We start from the raw sequence: 12,406 nt of genomic DNA on the forward strand, positions 1-12,406 counted from the left end.
TCCTTTAGTTCTTGTTTCCCAAAAGTTTGATAAAAAAAAAAATTAATGCTCGGCGTTTGAATAATGCACGTATAGTTCTTGTTTTTGCAAGTATATTGTACGATAAAAATTTTGAAATTAAGTTTAAATTCAAGTAATCCGTCAAATAAATGAATAATTAGCAAAGGTCCGATGCAATATCATTTTATTGTCAAAAGAGGAAATGATGCACTGTGAAATAATTATATACAAACAGAAATATGTGGCATTATATAGAACAAGTAATTAGCAAGAAGTGCTGCGCCTGCATCTCAACTACGAATGAGTATCAGCAGGATTCCGCTTTACTAGAGATAAAGGTTGCATAGTTAGCAATGTTCGGCTCCGGTGACTGCCGGAGCTGCATTATAAGCGGGAATAACTCCGACGACCGGATGAACTGCCGGCAGAGTGGATAAGCAGACATCTTCACGAGAGAGAACAAGGCTATCTTTAGAGGAGACTCATTTATGGCGTCTCTTCTTGGGTTCAATGCCACTGTTGAACAATCTGCTACCACCTTAAGCAGTGCCTGAAACAATCACAACTCTCTTTATCAAAACAAGCATAAAACAACTAGATGATGTAGATTCAATCATCACTGAGAATTAGCACGTTAATATCAAAGATTATAGTTTTGAGATACAAGAATAAAGAGCAAGTGTTCTTCCCTAAATGTGGATTCAATCATTCAATCATGGCGAAATATCACACCAGTTTCAAGATTGGAGTTTTATTGTTTAGATCCGAAATATAGGTTATGAAAAACACTTGTTCTTTTCTATACGTGAATTCAATCATACAATCATTTAAGCATATTGTTCAAGAATCTAGGTGTCTTTAATCTTTTCCGTAAGATTTTAAAGTATATTTTTTTCAAAAATTCATGATATTATTCAAGAATCTATGTATGTTTCCAAAATTTCACATTTCTTTCATTTTGATTTAATTTCAGTATGCAAACTGTCAGAAGAAACCTGCACGGCTCCCTTGGAGACTATGTCCTCACAGAGCCGGTTTGAGTTGCGAACGAGATTACTAAGAGCGCCAGCAGCATTTGCTTTAGTTTTGTCTTCTTCTCCAGCAAGCAGCAAATTAGTCAGCTGAGGGATGGCTCTTCTGAGTTCATCATATAACGAGTCATTATGATAGGCTGCATTCCCCACCTGCACATAGATATATACATTCATTGTTTATATTTTTTGTACTACAGCTATTCAAGCAACAGAATGAGATGTGTTTTGCAAACACTTACAGCAAAACAGGCAAATTTTCTTGTCCGTTTGTCATGATCCGCACATCGATCAATAAGGAGACTGATAATTTGATGTTTTGCCTTCGGAAAGAAAAGGGTATGTAAGTCATGAGGATAATTGGTGGGAGTAATCTTTCCTCCAGAAACACTGCAATAACTTAGGAGGCAAAGGGGAATGGAATGCATACCAGTAAATTGTAGAAATAGGAGCTATGGCGGCACATGTTTCCAATAGCACTGCAGGTCTTGGCGCGCAAGTTGGAGTCTTCATGGGTGAGAAAGCGGCTCAGATCCTCCAAGATGTCCGCTGTATCGATATATTCATAAAATTTCTGCAGGAAAATATGTACTTTTAGATATTTACATCTACTTCAAGGAATCCAATGATAAAGCACTTCACAATCAATGTAAATATATGCATGTTGAGCCAAAAATAATTTAGTAGATAAAACCACACAAGTGAAGCTTTATACTTCAAGTGATGGTAATAAAGGTGCTTCAGAGTAGGAAGATGATAAAAAAAAAATCGTTGTCCTACTTTGACTGTTAAAGACAATACCTTGTCCATTCGAGCTAAATCTGAAACAATCATAAGAAAGTCCAGGGTGACTTCCCTTGGGCAGGGGCTATTAAGTAGCTTCTTTGCTCTGGTTGGCTCCAGCAAGCCTTTGCTTATAAGTTGAACAGAAAGTGGCTGTTGGATACATAACTTGGCAATAAACGCAACTGGCCTTGCTATATCTTTCAGTTCCACATGATCCAAGCATCTGAGGATGATTGTTGGGACCTCTACCTATAAATGTACATAACACAAGACATGAACGACAATCTACAAAGCAGGTATAGCCTCTAACAATTAAAGTAGAAGAAGAAGACATTGAAAACCAACCTCCTCAAGAATCTGAATATACTTTTTCATGCCTCCCTGTATTGTTCTCATCATGTCTCTGTCTTCAACACAAACCCTCCCTCCAGGAGAACCCATATTCAGGACGAAACCACTACTCACTGAAGCATTAGCAGATGGCAGGCCAGGTGCACTTTGTACAGCTACAAAAGGGAATGCTAAGAAGTCGATTACTGCATTTACTGTCTCTCTCACACCATATGTACCTCCCCCAGGTCCAGTCCAGGACGTAACAAGCTTAAGATGAGCGTCGGATATTAGATCAGTAATGCACTTGATGTGTTCAGTCCTCAGTAAAATCTGACAAAACGTTGAAACTGCACCAGAAAGGCACTGACATATTGAAGAAACAGTCCATACAACGCCAGAAGGTGACAGTCCAATTTGATCTTTTGTGTGGCCAGGTCTCTGGGAACCATTTAAAACCTGGTTAGCCAATAAATCAATGAGAAGCTGTGGAGCACCACTTGCACATAGCTGTTGCACAGCCAGAGGTCCTCCCCAATTCAGTCTGGACTCCAACAACCCAATAGACCCATCCTGGATGCCATACCTACAAGGAAGCATTCCTCTCGGTATGCTAAGGTTTGCAGCATTTTCATCACTTGCTGGACCTTTGAGATGGTCACACAAAGTTGCTGTTCGTGGAATTAATGGAAGAGCCATTTCAGAAATGGCATTTTCAACCAACGCCCCTTTCTCAAGATTTAGAATGGATGCAAGAGCAAGCATGGCAGCTGAACAAGAAGGTTGCAATGACGACTGCATTCTTTCATCCGAAGAGATATGGTTTGCAAGGATAGATAGACGAGTAAACTGCTTTTTTGAAGAAGTAGTCAACATGAACAATGCAGAATTTCTTCCAGATGATTTCAAACACTGAGCAACTGCCACAAGGACAAGACATGAGTTCATAACCAATGCATTTTTATCCATGACCTTAAGTCTTGAACTATCTGCTTCAGCATCATTAGTCCCTTTATTTGAAGTAGTACACAGAGATAGTATGGTGAAGATCTCTGAAATAATTGTACCATCTCCACCACCACTCACAACTGTAGTTGCAGGTAGTTTGCTTGGTAATCCACAGAGGATGTTCGTGATAACATCGCTGTGCATGCAACATCTCAAAATAAGCTGCAAAACAGGTCAATCATTTATTTTCATCTAGGAAATTGCACAAATATTTACATGAAAGACTAACAACGAGAAAGTTTGGGTAGAAATCAGAACCAAAGAACTATGACATGAACCATCTACTTCGAATAAGCATATCATTCAAGAAGGGTGCTCAAGTGATACCTGCACTCCAGCACAGAGACCTATCTCATGACGTTGGTGAAGACAAAAATATATAGCAACCTGTACGGCTTTTGACTTAAGAAATGCTCTAGCGATAGAATCAATGGCTTCTCCTAAATCTCTTCCATATGAAGGTGCCTCATCGGAGTTCTTAATATCAAGGTGAAGTAGAGAATGGCTCCGCAAAGAGTTCAATGGAAACAATACACATCCTTTCTGAGAAAGAAGTTCAAATGCATCAATGAGTGACCAAATGCCCCTGCAGGATTCACAAGCAGCTCGCAACAAATTTGTAGATCCTGATATTAGACTTAGGCCTGAGGACTCCAAGCTCAAGCACAAACAATTTAGTACACCTGAAGACTTTGCATGGTCCAAAATATGTTGAATAGTTTTATTTACTGGCAGTGAACTGGAAGTTGCATTAAGGTTTGAAGTGACTACAGATGCTCTTAGAGATTGAGCAACTTGAGATAACATGACTGCAACACATGATGTGCACTCATAAAGAACTCTTCCAGAAATTTCATCACCACAACCTGCAACCTAAAGAATTTACAATATGAAATATTAAAGCAAATGCTTCAAATTTTCTGCTTGAAAATATTTAATACAGACCAAGAAGCTAACCTGTGCATACAATCCAACAATGGCAACCCAGTGTCTGAAATAAGGATCACTAAAACTAGCTCCAGAATTATCTACCAATCTTTTGATGAGTGAGAAGCTCTGCTTAGAAAAGCAAAAACATTTAAGAAACAAGCTTAAAGACAATCCCAGGCCAAAAAAACAACAGGACTCGTCCAAGGAGATAGTAACTAAAGCTAATAAAATAAAACTTGAACTCTTGAGAAGTTACAATTAAAAACTCTACCCTGCAAGCAAGAGTTAGCTAGCTGAAAACTGTCTTCAACTATGTACTCTTCTCAAAGCATGCAGACTGAAGTTCAAAACTCTTAGATAACAAGTGCAAGATTGTAATTTTAAGATAAAACGCATACACACAAGCCCACAAAAGTACACTGTCATAACATTCACCATTATTATAAGACAATAATGACATACCTTTGCCATCAAGTCATTCCCATCCGGTATGTTATATCGAATTAGAGCGGTATTGAATCCAAGTAGTCCATTGATCACTTCATCCAGAATCCCCCTTGAACTGACAGCTCCCCCACCAATTAAGTTTGCAAGAATTCTCAAGGACTGGTTCAAAGTCACAACATCCTGATCCCTGAAAAAAGAAATATGAAGAATAACATAAAGCAACTATGATGCACACCACATACATAAAAATGTAGGAACTAGGATGTGTGTAATTACAGGACAATGATTACTTCCACAAGACATTAATGAGTAGCTGAGGAAACACTATAAGACAATGAGAAACTAATTCATTTACCTGCAAGAGGTTTGCAGTCCATCAGATAGTTTTCTAAATGGTAGCAGAATGGCGGACAATGCTTCATTATCTTGACCAATCATTTTTGCACCCTTAACTGTTCGGGAATTATTTTCTAGCCGGTCCAGCACTTGGCAGCCTGAATATATATGAGACATAGACCTGATCAAAGATGTTCTTATTTTTCTGAACAGTGGGTCCTAATCTGACTTTAATAACAATGATAGTAGTTGGGAATTTGTTTATCATTGGTAGAGTAACAATTATTGTTCAGAGCATTATAAACACTGTTGAAGAGTAACGTAGACTAACATTGTTTATTGATTGAATGGTGATAAGAAGAAGATTAACAGTACATCAAAAGACGACATAGCATAAATAGAACATAAGAATTGCCATAGATGCCACTTGACAGCTCTGTAAAACAGTACAAGCTGACTGCTTAGTATTGTAGGGAATGGAAACAAAAAATCAACAGAACAAGTTTTATTAAATTTACCTGACTGTACATTACCACCCTGACCCGGAAACCCTGGAAACTCCTCCTTTGCCTTCGCATTATCTTTAGTAGAGATAGCACTATTGTTAAGAGGATCCACTGGGGAGCATGCATTTGTACCTACAATCAAATATCATTAGTTAAATTGCAGCATTTCTTTTCTTCAAGGCTCAAAAAACTAGAGACCTACTCTCTGGAGTTGCACCAGTAAATCCACTAGGACTATGAGCACTTTTTTCTTGCTTCACAGCTCCACCAAAACCTCTTGGAGATGCTGTTGTCACATTGCATTGCACCTGGTAGTTGTTGTTGACCAAACAAACATTTACATAAATACACTATTGAAAAGCTGAGCCCAATACTGTAAAAGGTACATTTCTCAAAGAAAAGTGTCAATACTAACTACTATTTCTGCAGATGCATCTTTAACAAATGGATGTTCAAGAAGAGCAGGCCATGTCAGTCTTTGCTGGGGAACCTGTTCCACAAATTAAGAACATCATAAGATATAGAGGAAGAATAAAAGTTAATGGACATATATTTTAATTTGTAGACTTACCTTGTTAAGCAACCCCTGCAAGAAACTTTTGAAGTTTATGCTCATATTGTCTGGATACTTAACTGGATCCTACAAGAAGTACGCTATACAATTAATCATCTCCTGTGCTGGTGAGAAAATTGACAGGAAATAAAGAAAACCACAATACCTTGATGATGTGCCGTATAAGTGCATAAACTGAATTCGTATAGAATGGAGGTTGGCCAACAAATAGTTCGTACCTGGAAGGTTTTTTAAGGAGCATTAGAGGGAAAAGGGGAGTAAAAACTAGCTGAGAAACATGAGAGAATGGTTTAGGAATGGATGTAGGACTGGTAGTTTCTCAGGCATAGCCCACTCATATATTATTTTTATATCTTAGCATACATAAAAAGAAAAATCAAATGACTTTGGCATAAACATAAATCCTGACTCCTAGCTGTAACAAACATGATTTCTGTCACTATACTGACACACTGGTGCTAAAAGACTGTTGACAAGTAAGCATCGGTCTTCTGCATTAAATAGTAAATGCCAACCTTATTACTGCAGTCAGTGTTTGCCTAGACGAATTTCATCTAGAGACACTAGAAGATATTATATCATCAGCCTACGTATTTACTGCAGTGTAAATCTTACGCAATTAGTCTTGGTAGCTAATAAAGTTTAGAGCCATGCAGATGCTCATCAGCATTGTAAACAGCTATTTTTTTCTCTAATACACAAAATAATGTATTACTTACAAAATAACACCAAGGGACCACAGATCTGCAGTGTGGTTGTATGGCTGCTCTCGTACTAATTCTGGCGCCATGTAGAGAGGTGTTCCTTATGAACAAGAGCAGAAAAGTCAAAAGTCATTCATCAAGATACTTTTGTAGGGGCCGCAAACAACAACAATGGATAAAAACCAAAGGGTTCTTGTAAACTGTAAAGTATTCTTACCTTTAATGGATCGCAGGACTACAGTGTTTGCAGACATTGCGCGTGCAAAACCAAAATCGCAAAGCTATTTTACATTGAGAAGCATAAGAAATGAGACAAAGAGGTCAGGCTATTCTTCATTATGAACGAATAACATCATTGATTTTACAGAAGAACCTACGGAAACTCAGAAAAAAAAAACAGTAATATGTGATATGCATACACTTTAATCAAATACAAGTTTTTTGTGTGCAAAATACCATATTTTGAAGCAACATGACAGATGCCGATGGATATGAAAAATTGAGAAACAATAAAAGCTATCAAGATACAGACCTTCACAATGGAGCCAGCACCAATGAGGATGTTTTGTGGTTTCATGTCACGATGAATTATACGGTTTGAGTGGAGATAATGCAGTGCTCTAACCTGGAAAATAAATACCACAAAGTTCAAATGCAATGAAACATCAGGGGCATTAAATTATTCTATAGAAAGAAATCATCATATTCCATGCTGTCTAAAACCTCATTAACAACTTCCAGAAGATCCAAGCAGACTCAAGGTCTGATGATTCAATTACCAGCTGTTTTGCAATTGCTTGAACTTGTTCTTCAGGGAGACATTTGTCATCCTCCAGAATTTCGAAAAGCTCTCCCTGCAATAAGATAAGCCTCAGAAATTACTCATGCTTCCATTTTAACACATTCGGCAGATGGTCAGCTGACATCTGAGATCAACTATATACTGTACAAGAAAAGAACTAATGGTCATGTGCATGAGTTGGCCTAGTGAGTGGTTGATGCTCGAGGCCAAAGGTCTAGGTTCGCGTCCACCGTGACTCGGCCTTTAAATTCATCTTTATTTGCCAATCAAAAGAAAAGAACTAATGGATTGAAGATTGCCAGGGAAATGAGTAATAATTACCTGTGCAAATTCTGTAACTACACAGAACTCTTGTGGGCTTTCAAATGAGTCCAGCATTGCTATAACGTTTTCATGCTTCAATTTTCTTAGTATCTGCGGTGTCACCAAGATCAAAGTTAGCATTAAAAGCATAATTTTTAAAACCACTCAACAACTGCAAAGTTTAATGACCTAATCATGAAGGAACATATAGAATAAGATTATTTACATAAAGGTAACAGAATGGATGTGTCTTATTTATCTATTGAGGAATAAGAATATGAAGTTTTAATTATCCTTATAGAGCTAAAAACATGAAAAGAACATGTAACTAACTTTCATTATTATGTTTTCTTGAAATCTTCATCGAATTCGAGCTAGCCTAAATCATACATTTATCTGCAACTTTGGTCAACAGCATATCTTCATATAAGTACATATTTTACCCACACAGTCACATAAATGAATGAGAAACATATACCTCTATTTCCTGTCTCAAGTTCAATACATCCTTCTCACTTTTTCCATGTTTAGGGATAAACTTCATAGCAACCGTCTGCAGATCTCAAGAAGAAACAGCATTAGCTCTAAACTTCCAAAACGATTAAGCATCCATCCACATAAAGCAATGAACAGCCGCACCTGGCCACTGAACTTCCGCCGCCCTTTGTAAACTTTTCCGAATGATCCCTCGCCAACAAGCTCGATGACATGATAATTTTCAACACCCATAGTCTCTAGGCCTACAGATGCGGAATTGAAATATAAATTATGAAATTGATAATAAGTAACGATTACACAAATTCGAATAACTCATAAAGCGTAAACGCTGGAAATAACAGCAGTGGAGCAACGCCCCATCATTATCTCTAGCTCACTGTAATGCTTAACGGAAATAAATTCGGAATCGGAGGATAACATCAGATTCAGACCAAACCTGAAGAATCCTTTCACCTGGAAAAAACGCCTCCTCCGAAATTATTGAATTATCGATTAAAGTAGTTCAGAAATGGAAACTGTGTGGCCTGCGTCTGGCACACTGTGCGTGTGATGTGTGTTTGTTTGAAAGAAAGAGGGGGTGCAGAATTTGAAAGTTTTTGGTGTGATTTCTGCGTTTGTATTTCTTTTCTTATTTGAAATAATTCAAATCATGTGATGGCGCTACCAAAAATGAATATCCGTTGTATAAAGAATAAAAAATAAATAAATTCAACTATCAGTCGTACGACGTCTTTTAGAGCATCTGCAGCAGCGGACATCCTAACAGACGTTAGACTTGCGTGTCGAACGTCTGCGCGGGACGTCCGCCATTAGGCAGCAGGGAGGCGGATGCGGACGTCTGCTGACACCGGAGTTCCGAAGCATTCCTGGGACGTCCGTCGTGACATCCGTCATTGCGGGTTCCCAACGGACGTCCCGATTTTTAATTTTTATACGGCTCGTTGAACTTCATTTCATTCGCACCACTTGTTTTAACGAGTTTCTCTCTCTCTACGTTTCTTTTATATATCCAAAAGTACTAGAGGTAGTGGTAGTGGTAGTGTTGGGGGTGCTGATGACATACGCCGACGAATTAGATAAAAGTTGCAGGCCGTTACGTTCAGGGAGATAAATCGCGCGATACAAGCGGCCTTACAGCAGCAGCCAGCGGTATCTCGACCCATCCATCGTCGAACTATAGTACCCCAGGACTACCTCGCTGCACACATTCGGTTGTATGAGGACTACTTCGCTCTAGAGCCGCGTTTTGGGGAGAACATGTTCCGACGATATTTTAGGATGCATCGTCCGCTATTTCTGCGCAACGTGAGCGCTCTAGAGCGCCGATATTCGTATTTCAGGATGAGGTTGGTAACCCGGTCACACGCCCATAAAGAAGTGCACTGCCGCAATTAGGCAGCTGGCATACGGAGGTGCGGTTGACATGTTCGATTAGTACCTCCACATCAGCGAGACCACTGCCCGCGAATGTCTGAAGTATTTTTGTGAGGGGGTAAGGGAGATATTCGGGGATAGCTTTCTTCGGAAGCTTACCCCAGAAGATTGTCAGGCTCTGATGGATATGCATGAGAGTCAGCACGGGTTTCTGGGAATGTTGGACATCATAGATTGTATGCATTGGGAGTGGAAGAACTGCCCCGCCGCCTGGAAAGGGGTGTACACTATCGGTTTCAAGGGCAAAAATCTCATGATGATCCTTGAAGCGGTAGCTGACTACCGACTGTGGATTTGATATATGTATTTTGGAGTAGCCAGGTCGAACAACGACATCAACGTCCTCCGGTCGTCGCCCATTTTCAACGACCAGTGCATGGGCGTTGATCCGACCGTCAGTTTCGTTGCCAACGTCAACCAGCACAATATTGACTATTATTTGGCGGATGGGATGACCTTATGTGGCCCGTCTTTGTGAAGACTATCAGATGCCCAACAGACGAAAAGAATATATATTTTGCGGGTCGTTAGAAGGCAGTGCTCAAGAATGTGTAGCGGGCATTTGGTGTGCTTCAGGCTCGATGGGCGGCAGTGAAGGGTCCATCACGGTTGTGGTATGTTGACAACTTCGCTGATATCATGTACGCATGTATTATCATGCACAACATGATTGTCGAAGATGAAGGTCCAACACTGACTGACTGGGCCAATGATGATGTTGATGCTCTCGGTCCAAGCCATGGAGTGGTCACCGCCAATGTACCTATGGGGATACCCCATGAAGAGGCCGATCAAGTCGGTGCATTTGCCGACATGCGCCAACGACAAGTTCATATTCGACTCAGAACGATATAATTGAAGAGTTATGGACACGGAGGGGACGTCGCTGATATTTATAATGTAATTTGTTTAAACTTTTTTTATTGAAATGTATTTTTTATTATTTTTTTAAATGAAATTATCATTGCACTTTCTCCGTTCATATTCGTGTCGAAATTTTAATTCTATAAATTGTTTAATTCCATAAATTGTTTAATTTGGTGAATTTGTGAATATTTACTTTTTACCATTGAGGATATCCGTCATTGTGCAGTTGGGTGTCCTTGTCCCACATAATTTGTCTCATTTTACTTTTTACCATTTTTTATAGTGGACTGCGTATTCTACTAACTCATTTTTACTAACATTTTATTATAAAACTAATATATAAAAGTAAGACGCATATTTTACTAAAATTTTCAATTCTTTTTTTCATTACATTTCTTAAAACCCGTGCCCGGTCAAAATAGGACAAATTATCTAAAACGGAGAAAGTAATAAAGTATAATATTAAAATAATATATAAAATATTAATTTTTTGTTTTTAAAAAATTAATGTGTAACAGCAACCCTGCTGTGCTTGGAGCACGTCAGGATATCCAAATCCATCTTAACTCATTCCCATACCATCGAACTTACATTATGGTATTTCGTGGTTATTTATCTCACATCTATTTATAAGATTGATTTAATTAAAGACACACCTCATGTTATTCTATCCCATATCAAAATATTGCTTGAAATATTCGTGATGGAGAAATTTCGGAATAAGGGTTTAAATTCGATGACATTTCGTAATTAGGGATTCAATTCACTGACATTTCGTAAGTTGGAATCGAGGCATGCGTATTCTTCATAATAAGGGATTTATGATATTTTAGCTTATTTATCTGTTTTTTTAATATTATTTCCCCCTAACCATTTATTAATCGTCTAAATTACCCTCTTCAAATTTTTACCTAAAAAATGATATCTAAACATCTTCCCACTACTGTGTCAGTTTTTATAGTGTGTTGTTTCTTTTTCTCATTTTACATCAATTAATTCATTTCTAGTTAAATTCGCATAACTCTTTTGTGCCGTGGATCAAAATAATTTTGAAATAAAACTATCAACAACAAACACATGTATTTTACTTGATCAAATTAATCTCTAGCTTCTCCTCACATAAAATTATTATTTATGTCCCATTAAATATCTCATATTTCATTTTTATTTCCTAAACAAATGTCACATATCACTTTACTAATTGTTTTAATGGATCGCATATTTTATTAACTCAATATAAAATCGGTATGTGAAAGTATGTCTTACAATCCACTAATTTTTTCCACTCAATTCCCTTTACAAAGTCAAATAATTTTTTAAGACTTGCACCGATCAGATATGAGAACATAATGGAGGCCAACTTAATATTTATTTATTAAGATTTAAGTTTAAAAACTTGGATCTTTAAACATTATAAACTGTACGTTTGTTCAAACCTAATAATAAATTTTTATTTAATGAAAATGAAATGAGCTCGTTTATTTTCGCTTAGGATTTATATCGAGTTTATTGTGAAGAAATATGACAAAGGATTAAAGTAGCCAAAACTTCCCTCACGTTTGTTGTGAAAATCACATAAATCTTTGACGTTACATCTGAAGGGATAATTCAATTCTTAGAAATTTGAAGGGATAATTTAGACAATTGATAAATAGTTATAGGGAAATAATATTAAAAAACAAATAAATAAGCTAAAATATTAGAAATCTCTTATTACGAAGAATACGCATGCCTCGATCCCAAATTATGAAAGGTCAGCGAATTGAATCCCTAATTACGAAAGGTCAGCGAATTTAAACCCTTATTCCGAAATTTCTCTTTGTGGTGTATGAATAGTGTCACCACCAATA

General features: G+C 37.7%; 1 protein-coding gene across 1 annotated transcript; it reads right to left on the minus strand.

Moving 5' to 3' along the window:
- Positions 1–146: 146 nt before the first annotated feature.
- Positions 147–8,853, minus strand: LOC121766134 (serine/threonine-protein kinase TIO-like). Its single transcript, XM_042162480.1, has 23 exons — positions 8,692–8,853; positions 8,397–8,497; positions 8,236–8,310; positions 7,776–7,868; positions 7,432–7,506; positions 7,185–7,277; positions 6,870–6,933; positions 6,668–6,752; positions 6,094–6,166; positions 5,946–6,014; positions 5,790–5,864; positions 5,577–5,682; positions 5,387–5,506; positions 4,888–5,026; positions 4,548–4,719; positions 4,113–4,211; positions 3,483–4,028; positions 2,163–3,317; positions 1,833–2,066; positions 1,462–1,605; positions 1,274–1,354; positions 996–1,184; positions 147–550 (listed from the first exon to the last, which is right to left on the minus strand). The coding sequence occupies exons 2-23, from the start codon at positions 8,484–8,486 to the stop codon at positions 308–310; spliced, it is 4,020 nt and encodes a 1,339-aa protein (XP_042018414.1). The 5' UTR covers positions 8,487–8,497; positions 8,692–8,853; the 3' UTR covers positions 147–307.
- Between the last annotated feature and the right edge of the window lie 3,553 nt (positions 8,854–12,406).

The sequence above is a fragment of the Salvia splendens genome, chromosome 14, assembly GCF_004379255.2.
Source record: "Salvia splendens isolate huo1 chromosome 14, SspV2, whole genome shotgun sequence".
NCBI lineage: Eukaryota > Viridiplantae > Streptophyta > Magnoliopsida > Lamiales > Lamiaceae > Salvia > Salvia splendens.

Excerpts from the sequence above, each read along its gene's own strand:
- LOC121766134 (XM_042162480.1), bottom strand. The coding sequence starts at position 8,486 with ATGGGTGTTGAAAATTATCATGTCATCGAGCTTGTTGGCGAGGGATCA. Across the intron at positions 6,753-6,869 it reads AGTCCTGCGATCCATTAAAG|GAACACCTCTCTACATGGCG; the intron begins GTAAGAATACTT and ends CTTGTTCATAAG. Across the intron at positions 5,683-5,789 it reads ATGCATCTGCAGAAATAGTA|GTGCAATGCAATGTGACAAC; the intron begins GTTAGTATTGAC and ends AACAACTACCAG.